At 32.9% G+C, this 19035-nt stretch overlaps 1 protein-coding gene across 1 annotated transcript; it reads left to right on the top strand.

Annotated features, from left to right (window-relative positions):
• Positions 1-1875: 1875 nt before the first annotated feature.
• On the top strand, positions 1876-14646 carry LOC142219549 (uncharacterized). The gene is made up of 6 exons (XM_075288489.1): positions 1876-2081; positions 2185-2246; positions 10866-10936; positions 11014-11516; positions 13908-14134; positions 14429-14646. Exons 1-6 carry the CDS (start codon positions 1879-1881, stop codon positions 14602-14604), a joined length of 1242 nt encoding a protein of 413 aa, XP_075144604.1. The 5' UTR covers positions 1876-1878; the 3' UTR covers positions 14605-14646.
• Positions 14647-19035: the final 4389 nt, after the last annotated feature.

The following is a 19035-nucleotide window of genomic DNA, read 5'->3' on the forward strand; positions in this document are numbered from 1 at the left end:
AATCTACGTGCCTAAGAAGTCATTAGCTATGAATTCTCCCTTTTATTATGTTAAAAGAAAGTGCCCTGCCACTTCGGGCCTTGTTTTTAGTTTTCCCTTTTTTACAGAAAGTCCCATACTACTTTCTTCAAAAGGTTTATGATATGATCGTAATATGACAGCAAGACATAAGATTCTAACTACTTCTCGAGATTTTCTTTATTATTATGAATAAAAAATTAGGAACATTTGTTCAAATTTCACCGGCGGTGAATTTTTTATCAAACATCATTCTAAAATTTATTTTTTTTATATTATACATCGTTTTTATTTTTTTATGTTTATACATCGTTTTTATTTTCGGCATATAGTTTTATATATTTTTTCCATTTTTTAGAACTTCCATCGAGGTGAAAAAGTCAAATCCCTACGGGCATGACATTTTTAATTTTCAGGCATTTAACTACCTAAAGTTTAAGCTATCACTTTAAACGGCCAAATGGCGTATTTTCTATATACTGCTTGTCCAAAAGAATTTCATCGGATATAGAGGATCCCGCAATGCGCTTTAAAAGAAATGTTTGTGGAACTACTTCGAACTTTTTTGCTGGGTATACACAAAAAAATAACTGCAAATAAATATTAACAACTTTATTTGTATATAAAATCAGCTGATGCTCAACAAATTTGTCTATTGAATATGATGCATTTGTGGTTGAAATGTGTTTGTAGATGCTTGACAGAGGAATTAATAGAAATATTCTGAATTTTTAACAAATTGTTTTGTTGCGAAAATAGTTGAATGCTATTGATATGAAAACAAAAACAAAAATACAAGACTGGTTACGCGCTCATCGCTGAGAACATATACGAAAGCTAAAAGAAGTATGAGAAGAATACCGTTAGAACAAAATGAGTAATATGAGCACATGCACGTGTAAGATAGCAAGCAAAGAGCTCATTCGTCAGAGAATACAGAAAAGCATTTATAATGTCTGTGAAAAATTTATATTTTTCAATGTGGTAGTTTCTTAAATGTGTTTGTTGTATGAGATAAATAATAAAACCATATTAATATCGGGATTTGAGTTATTACAATTCTAATTAACTAGAATATATATTACTGGGCAAAAAGTTGTCAAAATGCTTGCTAGACCCTGGACTATTCAAATTTAAAATCGTAATACATTTACAAAACTGAGTATAGGATTTTCGACTCAAAAATGTTACATGTTCCCCGTCATATTCCTTCTCTGTGTGTACTTAACAAAATATCTCCAAAATTGTTCCGCCAATTTTGCAATTTTGGTGCAATAATTCTGTCAATTTCAATTTAATTTTTTGTAAATACACCAATAAATTTGTTACAGGTCATTGATAGAGTCCAACAAATCACATAAAATTTTTTTCGTTCAAATTCAAAAATATTTTTATTGAGGATTAAACGTAACGTTCAACAACAAATATTTTGTACTGTTGGATGATCAACAAATTACTTACAAATTATGTTATTGAGAACACTAATTATTTATTGCCTTCTGATGGTAACGATTGCTAACAACTTTTTTGTAATAATGGTTATTAAAAGTACAAATTAGTTTGTTCCAGGAAAATTAACAAATTTTATTATTGGTTTTCCAACAAAAGTTATTGGTTCTCAAACTTATTTTTATCTGTGTAGTTAACTTTTTAACGTATTCACCTGGAATTCTATTCTCGTACGCAAACAAATAATACAAGCCAAAACATTGTAACTACATATTTGGTCAGATGTTAAGAAATACATATATTTTTGTATACAATAACAAAACAATTTTATTGGGAAAATCTTTTAAATAGTTATTCATTGTTTGATATCATGACATTGAGTTTTTATTCAACAGCATCGACGGAATTAATATGTACCGGACTATTGGCATATATCTAAAAAGTGCGTTTCATATAAAATTGCCTAAAACAAACCTGGAAGCCAAGTCTTCATACTCGAAGACAGGGAAACGATATATTAGCTCTATGCAAAATAGTGAATATATTCTTAATGAAAATTGTTTTTTATGTCTGCAAAATCGAAATTTATCCAATCAATACAACACTTTCCCTCGGTATATATTTTTATGATATGAAATGATTGGTATTTTCTTATTAATTTTATTTATTGTTGTTCTAAAATGCAAGGAATACAAAACTGTTTTCTTTTTTTTTTAGTAAATCGTTAATAATGAAATCCAGGAGTAAATTTTACAAGGATATGGATTCAATTCTACCAGGTATGTATTTTCAACATCTAAGCAAAACAACATAAGAAAAAAGAAAACGAAAATGCCAAAATCGATATTGAGGAAGTGATAAATATATTACAAATGTTACCTTTTTGGTAAAAAAAAAGTTCTTTAGTGATACACTTCAAAAATTCAAGTTAATATTACATACCAATTAAAAAAAATAACAAACCAATAATTTTAAATATAAATAATTTTGATCAAATTAATAAGAAAATATATAAAACTAAAAATTCAATTAATTAGAAAAATAAACAAAAATAAAATTCAGTAAATAAATACATTATTCGACAAAATAGTCAAAAATTTCTAAATCTTCTGCAGTGTTCAATGTTAATAATTTCACTTGTAGAATTATGACATCCATTCAGTGTGGCCATTTTAGTACTTCTGCAGCAAAGTTTAGCATTTATTTTTTGTATTTAGCCGCAAAATTTTCATTTTCATTTGGCATTTAACATTTTTTTAACTTTTATTGAATTATAAATTTAGCATTTTTAGCATTATTCGATCCACAAAATTTCAAATATGTTAGTACTTGTGGGAATATAAGGTCCTTCATTTTTATTGAAGATTCAGTGAGGAATGGCTTTACTACGATAATTTAGTATATCCATCAACTGAGAAGCAACAAGTATATAGGGCCGTAAGTTTGGCCAGGCCGAATCTTATGTACCCTCCACCATGGATTGCGTAGAAACTTCTACGAAAGACTATCATCCACAATTAAATTACTTGGTTTGCGGCCGATGGCAAGGAAGCTTAAAAATTCTTAACATCATCATCTAAATTGTAAGTTAGCCCATGCGGGATATAAGTAGACAAAAGAAAGGTCGATTAACTACGTATATATTCAGTTATTGACCGGTATATATAGGGAAGAAATAATTACGAACCGATATGAAGTTTTGTGTTGTAATTGTAGAACCAGAATTGAAATATGGGGGTCGCTTTATATGGGGGCTATATACAATTATTAACACGAGTCTACCAAAAATGGTAGATTTTTTACTGATTGGTAGAATTCTTGATGTTTTCCAAGATTTTGCAAAATATTCCTCTCCAACTATGAAATGCTTCATAAATTTTCTATAGAAATAACATTTTGACAAAATTTTCTACAGAAATAAAATCCTGACAAAATTTTCTATAGAAATAAAATTTTGACAACATTTTCTATAGAAATAAATGTTTGACAAAATTTTGTATGGAAATTATATTTTGACAAAATTTCCTACAACCATAAAATGTTCAAAAAATTTTCGATAGAAATAAAATATAAAATTTTGACAAAATTTTCTATGGCAATAAAATTTTTGTAGATTATTTTTGGCTCGAGTGGCAATCGTGATTTTTCTGTGATTGGGGATTGGTTTATTTGGGGGCTACATATATTTTAGATCGATAAGGAACAATTTTGGCATGATTGTTATCGGCCATATATTAGCGAAATGTACCAAATTTCAACCGTACCTCTAAGAGGCTCCGGAGGTCAAATATGGGGATCGGTTTATATAAACCACCGTGGTGCAATGGTTAGCATGCCCGCCTTGCATACACAAGGTTGTGGGTTCGATTCCTGCTACGACCGAACAGCGGTCGATTATCCCACCTCAGTAATGCTAGTGACATTTCTGAGGGTTTCAAAGCTTCTCTAAGTGGTTTCACTGGAATGGGGAACGCCGTTCGGACTCGACTATAAAAAGGAGGTCCCTTGTCATTGAGCTTAACATGGAATCGGGCAGCACTCAGTGATAAGAGATAAGTTCACCACTGTGGAATTACAATGGACTGAATAGTCTAAGTGAGCCTGATACATCGGGCTGCCACATAACCTAACCTAACCTAGAGACCATATACTAACAACACGTACCAAATATCAACCAGATCGGATGAAATTTTCTTCTCTTAGAGGCTCCCTAAGCCAAATCTGGGGATCGGTTTATATGGGTGCTATATATAATCATGAACCGATGTGGACCATTTTTTACATGGTTGTTAGAGACAAGATACCAACACCATGTACCAAATTTCAGCTAGATCGGATGAAATATGCTTCTCTTAGAGGCTCCGCAAGCCAAATCAGGGAATCCCTTTATTATGGGGCTATATATAATTATGGATCGATGTGGACCAAGTTTTTCATGTTTGTTAGAGACCATATACCAACACCATGTACCAAATTTCAGCTAGATCGGATGAAATTTTCTTCTCTTAGAGGCTCCGCAAGCCAAATCTGGGGATCGGTTTATATGGGGGCTACATATAATTATGGACCCATGTGAACCAATTTTTTCATGCTTGTTATACACCACATACCAATATCATGTACCAAGTTTCAGCAGGATCGAATGGAATTTGCTTCTCTTTGAAGCTCCGCAAGCCAAATCTGGGGATCGGTTTATATGGGGGCTATATACAATTATAGACCGATGTGGACCACTTTTTTCATGCTTGTTATAGACCACATACCAATATCGTGTACCAAGTTTCAGCAGGATCGAATGGAATTTGCTTCTCTTTGAAGCTCCGCAAGCCAAATCTGGGGATCGGTTTATATGGGGGCTATATATAATTATGGACCGATGTAGACCAATTTTTTCGTGGTTGTTAGAAACCACATACCAATATCATGTACCAAATTTCAGCCGGATCAGATAAAATTTGCTTCTCTTTGAGGCTCCGCAGGCCAAATCTGGGGATTGGTTTATATGGGGGCTATATATAATTATGGAACGATGTGGACCAATTTTTTCACGGTTGTTAGAGACCACATACCAATATCATGTACCAAATTTCAGCCGGATCAGATAAAATTTGCTTCTCTTTGAGGCTCCGCAGACCAAATCTGGGGATTGGTTTATATGGGGGCTATATATAATTATGGACCGATGTGGACCAATTTTTGTATGGTTGTTAGAAGCCATATACCAACACCATGCACTAAATTTCAGCTTAATCGGATGAAATTTGCTTCTCTTGGAGGCTCCGCAAGCCAAATCTGGGGATCGGTTTATATGGGGGCTATATATAATTATGGATCGATGTGGACCAATTTTTTCATGGTTGTTAGAGACCATATACCAACACCATGTACCACATTTCAGCTAGATCAGATGAAATTTGCTTCTCTTTGAGGCTCCGCAAGCCAAATCTGGCGGGGGGCTATACGTAAAAGTGAACCGATATGGTCCATTTGCAATACCATCCGAACTACATCAATAACAACTAATTGTGCCAAGTTTCAAGTCGATAGCTTGTTTCGTTCGGAAGTAAGCGTGATTTCAACAGACAGACGGACGGACGGACATGCTCAGATCGACTCAGAATTTCACCACGACCCAGAATATATATACGTTATGGGGTCTTAGACCAATATTTCGATGTGTTACAAACAATGATCATATACCCCCCTTCCTACACGCTCACAAAAAATCGCTTCTGTAACATATACTCCCAAACATATTTTGCTTCAAGCATATACATTTTTGGCTATTGCCCAAACATTTATATGTTTGATCTCTTCCAATATATAATATGTTTGAAAGCATATTGGTCTAAACAATATATGTTTGGGTAGTCAATTTCCAAACATTTTGTATTTTTGCATCCAAATTCAATAATGTTGTCTTCCAAAAAACAATATGTTATTATGTGAACATATAATATGTTTGGAAGCATTTTGCACCCAAAAATATTATATGCTTAAAAAAATTCTCCCAAACAATATTGTGCTCAAAATTTTATTTATTTATTTATATATTTACATCATAATGAATTATGAAAATAAACAGGTAATATAGGTTTTCGACCTGAATGCTCAAAATTTTGTTTCTGCCCAATTGTATATTCCCCCACATCTTTCTCACTTCCACGAGATTTTTTAGTTCTTAGCACCTTTTTCTGTAATACAAACATTGTAGAAGAAATTATTCAATTGTATGATTTTTTTTATTTTAATTTTACCTTTTGCCGGGCGGGGATTCGAATAGCGGACCACACAGTTTGTAAGGATCAAAGAAGTAGCTGATCAATTGCCCAAGGAAAAATAAAATGTTAATTTTGTAATAACAAGCAACAACCACCAACTTAATTCAATATCGCTCCCTGTTAAATAGCGCTCCAAGCTACTAAACACATATATGTTTATAGGCTATTTCTAAATTAATACATGTTTGCATCCAAGCATATTATATTTAAAAACATTTTATGTCCCAAACATAATATGTTCTAACATATTAACATATATGTCCCAAACATGTTATGCTAGTTTATGAACATTATATGCTTGCACTCAAAAATATTGTGTTTAAAAATTTGTGTTCCAAACATATAATGTTTATAGCCAAACATATGAAAAACAGTCTTTTTCATCCGTGTATATGTTATGTTAAGTTAGGTTTTGGTGGCAGCCCGATGCATCAGGCTCACTTAGACTATTCAGTCCATTGTGATACCACATTGGTGATCCTATGGTGGAGAGTATAACAGATTGCAATGTCCGTATATCTGGTCATGTAAAAATTTCTTATTTAAATCTGCCCAACACTTGGTGTATTTATTTATTAATCGATTTTCATTCAATTGTGCAAACTTACCACAACTTCAAAAAGTTAGCAAGATTTTTCCAGATTTAGATCTCATTTATATGTTATGTATCACCGGATTCTTCATAAAATGGCTATATTCACATTTATTATCACATTTTGATTTTGCTTTCAATCCGTTCAACCTAATACGAGTAGGTTCAGGTAAAAAAAAAAAATAATTTCGCGGAACATAGTTAGCGTTTGCGATGGCTCAACAATGCAAGACATGGCATCCTTTAATCATAATGAAATATATTTCTAAGACAATATTTTTAAAAATATGGCCTTTTTAGTGATATTTTGGCTAATAAGAACTTTTTCAATTTATGTTAGCACTACTTTGATTTTACTTTCGACTTGAGGTCATGAACTAATGAAAAATGTTGATGTAATTGTTTTTACTTTATTCTTGAAATATTGTTATTCTCGGATATTTCAATACAACTTCGGTGATCATCTTCAGCAAGACATTATACGAGTATATAAATTGTGATAATTTAAACATTTAACAAAATTAACTTTCACAATGTTTGACAACAAAAAACATAGACTTTTTAAGCTTCCCGGAGAAGCGAATTTCATCCGGTGCGATTGTCTGTATATTCTCTCCAATGGTCATGTAATAATTGGTCTATATCGGTCCATAATCTATTGTACCGCTCTATATGAGCGGTACAAAAGATTATGTCAAAACGGTTCCCGTATTTGACTTCTCTTGGAGGAGCAAATTGCATCCGATCCGATTGAAATTCGGTATGCAATGTTAGTATATGCTTTCTTACAACCATACAAGAATTAGTCTATTATTATACATAGCCCCCATAGAAACCGATCACCATATTTGACCTCTCCTCCGAAAGTTAAATCTGGAGATCGATTTATATGATAGCTTATATAACCATTAACCCTTTGACTACCGATGCCCACTTAGGAGGACATTCGAAAACGACACCAAACTCTAACTCCCCAATTAGTTTCGATTTATTTCTCGACATTTTTTTTTTAAAGTAAAGGCTTTAATCTTAATAAGCTAAGTTGTATGTCACTAGTAAATTGAGATTCATGCAAAAACTATAGCTGATATTTTTTGGATTCTTTTTTCTAGTTTTTCATACACTTCGATAGATATCATAGGCCAAATAGCGTTTATTTTCCTAATTGGTCTCAATTCAAAACTCAAATTTTCAGAAAAACACATATACCTCTTGAACTAAATGAGATATGTCCTAAAAATTACAATTGTTTTTCTACATGATGTTGGTACAAGTTAAACAAACGGAGAAAATTTTAAGTTTTTAACATTTGGTTTATATCGGCGGCAGTGAAAGGGTTATATTAATATCACGTACCAAATTTCAACCGGATGGGATAAAATTTGCTCTTCAAAGAGTCTGTAGAACATATAATATTTTATGGAATCTGAGACCAATATTTCGATACAAACGGAATGACAAAGTTAGTATATCCCCATCCAATGGTGGACGGTAATAAAATTTAATTAAAAACTATTTACTATTTTGCTTACATTTCTTTTTTTAATATGGAATATAAACCTAACCACACTAGTTGTTTATCCCACACACAAATAAATTAAACAAAACGTTCTTTTACCAGGAAAATTACTTCGATAAACTTTAATAAATTAGTTTTGAATTTGGGCCCTAGTGTATAATAGGATATTTTAATTATTATACCCTCCTCCATAGGATGGGGGTATTAACTTTGTCATTCCGTTTGTAACACATCGAAATATTGCTCTAAGACCCCATAAAGTATATATATTCTGGGTCGTGGTGAAATTCTGAGTCGATCTGAGGATGTCCGTCCGTCCGTCCGTCTGTTGAAATCACGCTTACTTCCGAACAAAACAAGCTATCGACTTGAAACTTGGCACAAGTAGTTGTTATTGATGTAGATCGGATGGTATTGCAAATGGGCCATATCGGTCCACTTTTACGTATAGCCCCCATATAAACGGACCCCCAAATTTGGCTTGCGGGAACTCTATGAGAAGCAAATTTCATCCGATCCTGCTGAAATTTGGTACATGGTGTCAGCATATGATCTCTAACAACCATGCAAAAATTGGTCACATCGGTCCATAATTATATATAGCCCCCATATAAACCGATCCCCCGATTTGGCTTGAGGATCCTCTAAGAGAAGCAAATTTCATCCGATCCTGCTGAAATTTGGTACATGGTGTAAGTATATGGTCTTTAACTACTATGCAAAAATTGGTCCACATCGGTCCATAATTATATATAGCCCCCATATAAACCGATCCCCCGATTTGGCTTGAGGAGCCTCTAAGAGAAGCAAATTTCATCCAATACGGCTGAAATTTGGTACATGGTGTAAGTATATGGTCTTTAACTACTATGCAAAATTGGTCCACATCGGTCCATAATTATATATTTGGCCCCTATATAAACCGATCCCCCGATTTGGCTTGAGGAGCCTCTAAGAGAAGCAAATTTCATCCAATACGGCTGAAATTTGGTATATGGTGCAAGTATATGGTCTCTAATGACCATGCAAAAAATGGTCCACATCGGTCCATAATTATATATAGGCCCCATATAAACCGATCACCAGATTTGACCTCCGGAGCCTCTTGGAAGACCAAAATTCATCTGATTCAGTTGAAAACTGGTACGTGGTGTTAATATATGGCCTCAAACACCCATGCAAAAATTGGTCGAAATCGGTCCATAATTATATATAGCCCCTATATAAACCGATCCCCACATTTGACCTCCGGAGCCCCTTAGAAGAGCAAAATTCATCCGATTCGGTTGAAATTTGGTACGTGATGTTGGTATATGGTATCCAACAACCATGCAGGAATTGGTTCATATCAGTCCATATTTATATAGAGCCCCCATATAAACCGATCCCCAGATTTGACCTCCGGTGCCTTTTGGAGAAGCAAAATTCATCCGATCTGCTTGAAATTTGGTACGTTGTGGTAGTATATGCACAGAAAAAAATATCACCAAGATATTTCCAATTAAAAAGTTAATTGAAGTTGAAAATTTTTTCAATTAATAAATTAATTGATACAATTAACTTTTTAATCATGATAGAAACATTAAGTTAATTAAGTCAATGATTGAAATTTTTAAAATGTTTAATTAAAAAATTAATTGATACAATTAACTTTTTAATCAAATTCGGAAGACTAATTCAGTTAAAAAAGTGCTGATTTTTTTTTTACTTTTTTAATTAAAAATGTATTTCAAACAATCATTTGTTAATCCAAATAAAAACTCTAAGCCAATCTAACTAAGTGATTAAAAATAGTTACCTTTTTAAAAATAGTTACCTTAATAAATTAATTGCGTTTTGCAATCAACATCAATTAAATTTTTAATTGAATCAATTAAAAAATTAATTGAATTTTGCTGAAAAAATCAATTAATTTTTAATCAAGAATTTTTTCTATGCCCAATTAAAACTTTGATTGATACTATCATTTTCGTGATTGAAGACATTTCAATTAAAAAATTAATTGGATCAATTAATTTGGTGATAGAATCAGAGAAAAAATTTTTTGTGTGTGATATTTAACAACCATGCCAAAAGTTGTCCATATAAGTCCATAATCATATATAGCCCCCATCGATCGATCCCCAATCAGACAAAAATTGGTCCATATAAAGTTCATAATTGTATATAGACCCCATATAAGCGACCCCCATATTTCAATTCTGGCTCTCTACCACGTATAGACTAACTCACAATTTAGAAAACGATGTTAAGAAGTTTTAAGGCACTACAACCCAAGTAATTCGATTGTGGATGACAGTCTTTCGTAGAAGTTTCTACGCAATCCATAGTGGAGGGTACATAAGATTCGGCCTGGCCGAACTTACGGCCGTATATACTTGTTATTATTACTTTTTTTCAAAAAGAATGTTTTATTATTTTATTATTTTTATCACATAGATTAGGTTAGATTTTATTTACTTTTACTTTGGCATGATTAACTATTTCATCCTTTTTCGTATTTTAGAAATTTTGCAAGATCTGGAAACAGTTATTATGGGATATGGACAATATAACACTTTTGTGGAGCTTGTTAGTGTAAGAGATTCTATAAATAAATAAGAAAACATTTACTATTTTAATTATTTATAATACTCTCAAAAAAATAATAATAGGCCCTAGAATATAATTTACAAAATGCCGAAAAAAATATAGCTCTCTTAACTATGCGAACATATGAACAACTTGTCAAGGCTAATGACATAACATCTCCTGACTTTCGATCAGCTCATATACTTGGATGGTGTGCGGAGATTTTGAATGCTTGTATTCTAATAACGGATGATGTTATAGATGAAGGACAATTACGTCGTTCATTACCATGTTGGTATAAATTGGAAAATATTGGTCTTAATGCATTAACGCATGCTTTCGCATTGATACAAAGCATTTTTATTATACTGCAAAAGAATTTCAAACATTTGGAATGTTACACTCCACTAATGGAGTTATTTCATGAGGTTTGCTTTAGAACTGGATGTGGAAAAAATATGGATGTGACTTGCTCCAAGAAGAGATTGGATGAATTCAATATGGAAGACTATAAAATTATGGCAGTGAATAAGGGAACTTATTACAATTTCTATTTGCCTTTTGCTCTCGCAATGTATTTGGCGGGGTGAGTATAGAGAATGAAGTACACATGAATGAAGTACACAGAAAAAAATTATTTCGGCCTCAATGACGATATTTATTGATCCTATTAATTTTTTATAGCTTCAATCACGAAATGATAGTATGAATCACAAAAATAATTAGAAATAAAAAATATATTTGATTAAAAAACAAGTATATACAGCAGTAAGTTTGTCACTAAAATGTTATTTTCTCGTCAAATATAACCTGTTTGCCGAAATCAGATACATGATTTCCGAGAAGATAATATAGTTGCGAAAACCATGTTACATGGTCACCACCCAAAAATAACATTTTGCTCTTAAAACGTGTTTGAGGTGATCATATTCCTTCTCTGGGTGTACCCTCAAGGAGTGAAATTGGTCTATATGGAGGCCTTACCAAATGGACCGATAAAAACTAAATCCGATACACGTTTCTGTGAGTCTAAAATATCAGTATATTTACAATATCAGGCAAATCGGATAAAAAGTATGGTTTCTAAGAGTTAAATTGGGAGATCGGTCTATATGGGGGCTATACTAAAATATGGACCGATACTCACCATTTGCGGCACACCTTTTTATGGTCCTAAAATACCCCTAGATTTCTAATTTCAGGCGAATTGGACAAAAAAAAGGTTTCTATAAGAGCAAGACCCGAAATCGGGAGGTTGGTTTATATGGGGGCTATACTAAAATACTCACCGATACTCACCATTTTCGGCACACCTCTATACGGTCCTAAAATACCCCTAGATTTCTAATTTCAGGCAAATTGGATAAAAACTACGGATTCTATAAGCCCACGTAGTAATATCAGGAGATCGGTGTATAAGGGGGTTATATCAAAACATGGACCGATACTCACCATTTTTGACGCACCTCTTTATGGTCCAAAAATATCTACAGGTTTTCAATTTCAAGCGAATTTGATAAAACCTACGGTTTCTATAAGCCCAAGATCCCAAATCGGGAGGTCGGTTTATATGGGGTCTATGCCAAAACATGGACCGATACTCACCATTTTTGGTACACCTCTTTATGGTCCTAAAATTCCGCTAGATTTTCAATTTCAGGCGAATTGGATGAAAACTACGGTTTCCATAAGCCCAAGACCCCAAATCGGGAAGTCGGTTTATATGAAGTCTATACCAAAACATGGACCGATACTCACCATTTTGTGCACACCTATTTACGATCCTAAAATACCTGTAGATTTCCAATTTCAGACAAATTGAATAAAAACTATGGATTCTATAAGCCCAAGAAGTAAAATCGGGAGATCGGTCTATATGGGGGCTATACCAAAACATGGACCGATACTCACCATTTTTGGCACACCTCTTTATGGTCCTAAAATACCCCTAGATTTTCAATTTCAGGCGAATTGGATAAAAACTACGGTTTCTATATGCCCAAGACTCCAAATCGGGAGTTCGGTTTATATGGGGACTATATCAAAACTTGGACTGATACTCACCATTTTGTGCACATCTATTTACGATCCTAAAATACCTGTACATTTTCAACTTCAGACAAATTGAATAAAAACTACGGATTCTATAAGCCCAAAATTAAATCGGGAGATCGGTCTATATGGGGGCTATACCAAAACATGGACCGATACTCACCATTTTTGGCACGCCTCTTTATGGTCCTAAAATACCCCTAGATTTTAAATTTCAGGCGAATTGGATAAAAACTACGGTTTCTATATGCCCAAGACTCCAAATCGGGAGTTCGGTTTATATGGGGACTATATCAAAACTTGGACAGATATAGCCCATCTTCGAACTTGACCGACTGCAAACAAAACACGAATCTGTGCCAAATTTCAGGACGATAGCGCCATTATTGAAGGTCGTAGCGTGATTACAACAGACAGACGGACATGTGGATATAATTAATTAATTTCCTCCAGCACTTTCAATTAATTTTTTAATTGTTTCAATTCAAAAATTAATTTATTTTTGTCGAAAGAATTTATTAATTTTTAAAAAAAGCAATCAATTATTTATTGTGTTTATATATAAATAATTATTTTTAAATATTTTCTTGTAATTTTATAATAATTTATACTTTCTTCCTCATTTTCAATCATTTCCTTAATTGACTTTATTTAATATTTAATTTTTAATTTTTTTTTTTAAATTTTTCATTGATTACGTTTTCGATTTCAATCAACTTTTTAATTGGAAATATTTTTTTCTATGTAATGAATGAATTTAATATAATTTCATATTAAAATAATGAGTGTAAATATTTCTGAAATAAAGAATTTTATTTAAACTGAAAAAGATCGAATAAGAAACAAAATAAATCAAGTTTTTTTTTGAAATATATATTTTAATATTAGATATTTTAAAATATTTGTTTTTTTTTTAATTATTCAGTTTACCAGATGCCAAACTCTTAAGGGAGTCCTTGGAAATTTTATCGGCTATAGGCCTTTATTTTCAAATACAAAATGATTATCTGGATTGTTTTGGAAATATCGAAAATTCTGGAAAAATTGGAACCGATATTGAAGATAAGAAATATTCATGGCTGGCCATAACATGTATGGAGAGGGCCAATGCGGAACAAAAAGACATTATGATGAAATGTTATGGTTCTAAAGGTAATTACATATACAGAACAAGAAAAAATATTTGTTGTCTTCAATCACGAAATTAATTGATCAAATTAATTTTTAATTGAAATGTCTTCAATCACAGATATTATAGTATCAATCATCAAAGTCAATTAAAAAATATTAATTGATCCGCTTAATTTTTGTTGAACCAATTAAATTTTTAATTGAATATTTTATAAAATTCAATTAAAATTTTAATTAGAAAAATTTTGGTGATATTTTATTTTGTGTGCAATTCATTTTTTGTGTATTGTTTCATAAATATTTCTTTTCTTCTAGATCCCCAAAAAGTCCAGAAAGTCAAGGACATATATAATTCCCTGGATTTACCCACAATTTATAGGAAATATGAACGGGAATCATATAAACAAATTCAAGAGCTTATAAAACAGACAGATAATGGAATTCCACATGAAATATTTTTTGATCTTTTAGAAACGATTTATAAACGTTAATTAAAAAAAATATTGAAAATTGTAGACTTTGTTGTAATCAATAAAATCAAATATATATATATATATACACGGTGGCTGGTATGTAATACAACAAATTAAAGCGATTTGTTATTTTTAATCATTATAACAAGTTTTGACTCTAATATTAACTAAAATTTAGCTATAATTATAATCGTAAAATTCATAAGAAAGTATAAACTTTTAAATAATTACAAGAAAATTATTTCATCTAAAGGTAAAATAATTATAATTAAAAACAAGTATATACGGCCGTAGGTTCGGCCAGGTCGAATCCTATGTACCCTCCACCATGGACTGCGTTGAAACTTCTACTAAAGACTGTCATCCACAATCGAATTACTTGGGTTGCGGTAACACTTGCCGATGGCAAGGTATCTTAAAACTTCTTTACACCATCTTCTAAATTGTAAGTTAGTCCATACGGGGTATATTAAACGAAAAAAGGCCGATTAAATACGTATATAATTCAGTTTGACTAAATTTTCTATAGAAATACAATTTTGACAAAATTTTCTATAGAAATACAATTTTGGTAGATTATTTTTGGCGATATGGACCAATTGTTGTGTGATTGGCGATCGGCTATATATAATTATAGACCGATATGGACCAAGTTTTGCATGGCTGCTAGCGGCCATATACTAGCGCAATGTACCAAATTTCAACCGGATCGGATGAATTTTGCTGCTCTAAGAGGCTCCGGAGGTCACATTTGGGAATCGGCCCATATAATTATGGGCCGATATGAACCAATTTTTGCATGGTTGTTAGAGACCATATACTAACACCACGTACCAATTTTCAATCGGATCGGATGAGTTTTGCTCCTCTAAGAAGCTCCGGAGGTCAAATCTGGGAATCGGTTTATATGGCGGCTATATATAATTATGGACCGATTTCGACCAATTTTTGCATCGGTGTTTGAGGTCATATATTAACACCACGTATCAAATTTTAACTGAATCAGATGAATTTTGGTATTCCAAGAGGCCCCGGAGGTCAAATCTGGTGATAGGTTTATATGGTGACTATATATAATTAAGGACCGATGTGGACCAATTCTGGCACGGTTGTTAGAGACCATATACTAACACCATGTTCCAAATTTCAACCGGATCGGATGAAATTTGCTTCTATTAGAGGCTCCGCAAACCAAATCTGGTGATCGGTTTATATGGGGACTACATATAATTAAGGACCGATGTGGACCATTTTCTGCATGGTCATTAGAGACTATATACTTACACCATGTACCAAATTTCAGCCGGATCAGATGAGATTTACTTCTCTTAGAGGCTCCGCAAGACAAATCGGGGGATCGATTTATATGGGAGCTATATAATTATGGACCGATGTGGACCAATTTTTGCATAGATGTTAGAGACCATATTCTTACACCATGTACCAAATTTCAGCCGGATCGGATGAAATTTACTTCTCTTAGAGGCTCCGCAAGCCAAATCGGGGGATCGGTTTATATGGGGGCTATATATAATTATGGACCGATGTGGACCATTTTTTGCATGGTCATTAGAGACTATATACTTACGCCATGTACCAAATTTCAGCCGGATCGGATGAAATTTACTTCTCTTAGAGTCCCCGCAAGCCAAATTTGGGGGTCCGTTTATATGGGGGCTAGGGAGCCACCGTGGTGCAATGGTCAGCATGCCCGCCGTGCACAAACAAGGTCGTGGGTTCGATTCCTGCTTCGACCGAACACCAAAAAGCTTTTCACCGTTGGATTATCCCACCTCAGTAATGCTGGTGACATTTCTGAGGGTTTCAAAGCTTCTCTAAGTGGTTTCACTGCAATGTGAAACCTAACCTAACCTATGTACCAAATTTCAGCCGGATCGCATGAAATTTGCTTCTCTTAAAGTCCCCGCAAGCCAAATTTGGGGGTCCGTTTATATGGGGGCTATACGTAAAAGTTGACCGATATGGCCCATTTGCAATACCATCCGACCCACATCAATAACAACTACTTGTGCCAAGTTTCAAGTCGATAGCTTATTTCGTTCGGAAGTTAGCGTGATTTCAACAGACGGATTCTTAGAGCAATATTTCGATGTGTTACAAACGGAATGACAAAGTTAATATACCCCCATTCTATGGTGGAGAGTATAAATATCATATTAATCATCATATTAATTTTTACGGTATCTTGACTTCATTCATGTTTATAAATGTATAAAATTGGATAAAAAAATCATATTAATCCATGATTCTCATGTTTATTATACGATATAAAGTGCACAACTGTAGAGACCTCTAGTGGAGTATAGTCGAATGTGTCTGTAGAACTTAACAGGTTCTTGGATGTGCTACTTTGTATTTCTACCGTTCTTTAAATCTATTGGACGAAAGATGTCGCCTTAGTCAATATCGTAATATCTGTGATGCGCAACCTTTCGTCCCCAATATGTTATTTTACGAAATTTCCCCTTAATGCTAAGATCGCATTTTTATATAAAAACTGTAATAAACATGTACAATTTAGCTATGACCATAAATGTTTTGGTGCACTAGTGTAATTTTAATATGAAAACTTACAACCTCTTGCATTGTTCATTTCTTTTCCCACTGTTCAGAATATACCACCTGTACACCCACAAAAAAATCGCTTCTGTAATATATACCCCAAACACATTTTGCTTCAAGCATATATATTTTCAGGATTGGTCCATACAAAGTATTGTTTGTATTGTTCAAACATATTATGTTTCACCTTAGGGCATACACTGGTAGAAAAAAATTTAATGAATTTTTCTTTGTGTGGATATATTTTTAAGGCGCCAATTGTTTACTTCCATTATTTTACTTGCAGCATACTCTCTAGGTTACTCTTTCTAAACACATATATGTTTATAGGCTATTTCTAAATTAATATATGTTTGCATCTAACCATATTATATTTACAGACATTTTATGTCCCAAACATAATATGTTCTAAAATATTAACAAATATGTCGCAAACATGCTAGTTTATGAACATTATATGTTTGCACTTAAACATATTGTGTTAAAAAATTTGAGTTCCAAACATATAATTTTTACACCCAAATATATTAAAAACAGTCTTTTTCGTCCGTGTATTTAACTAATATAAATATATAAATAAAAAATAAATTTTATTAAATATTAAAATTCAATCTATACTGAACAGAAGACATTATTTTAATAAAGATGCGTAAACATTATGTACTAAAATATGTGCGATAAAGGTTCAAATGGACAATACTATAATTTAGTAAATTACTACGGAATAAAACTAGAAACAACAAATTTAGAATAAGAATAGTTCGTGTGATGTATATTTACATAAAAGGAGACATTTCTCTCAGTATGTATAGGTATGTACCAAAATGGTAAAAAATACTATCTAGAACAATCCTTTGAAAACTAAAACAAAGGATTTAAATCATTTTAATGAGTGATACTTTTGCTACTAAAATGTCGTAAATGAGTACACCCAGAGAAGGAATATGATCACCTCAAACATGTTTTAAGAGCAAAATGTTATTTTTGGGTGGTGACCATGTAACATGGTTTTCTCAACCATGTTATTTTCTCGTAAATCATGTATCTGATTTTGGCAAGCAGGTTATATTTGACGAGAAAATAACATTTTAGTGACAAACATGTTACATGGTCACCACCTAAAAATAACATTTTGCTCTTGAAACATGTTTGAGGTGATCATATTCCTTCTCTGCGTGTATTAACATAGAGATGTGGACGTGAGGAATTTCATACCCGCCCATGCACATTCACTAGGGAAGATTTCTACACCGGCACTTCCACGCATGATATGTGCGGTAGGAATCAAGCTCATTTCGTGTTTCAAAAAGATTTTCGAGATGCTCGAATATTGCAGGGGAGTGCAGGGGACACCCTTCTGACCCAAAATTCTGAATGCATAAATTCAATTCTAGTTCTAGCTTAAGCGTTAAGTGACAACGACAACTTAAATTTCCAAATACACACTCGACTATTAGTCGAGACTCGACTTCATGTACAGACAAACTTGACTAGGTTTCAAGTAAAAACGTCTTTAAAAAAGTTTTGAAACCCATATATTATATTTGAAAGCTTTTTTCTTTGTATCTTGATTACATAGATTAACAGATTCACGACGATCGGATACAAATTTTTGTGTCTACAGGTCCAAGAATTCAAAACGGGAGATCGGTTTATATGGGTGCAACACCAAAATATATACCGTGATCGGCTTATATGGGGTCTATATAAAAACATGAACCGATACACAACATATTCGACACGGCTCTTTGTGGACCTAAAGAATTTCTAGATTTCGAATTTCAAGCAAATCACATGAAAATTGTGGTATATATGTTAGGTGATCAAGATCCCAAATCGGGTAATTATTTTATACGGGAGCTATAT

This window comes from Haematobia irritans, chromosome 1, assembly GCF_050003625.1.
Source record: "Haematobia irritans isolate KBUSLIRL chromosome 1, ASM5000362v1, whole genome shotgun sequence".
NCBI classification, from domain to species: domain Eukaryota; kingdom Metazoa; phylum Arthropoda; class Insecta; order Diptera; family Muscidae; genus Haematobia; species Haematobia irritans.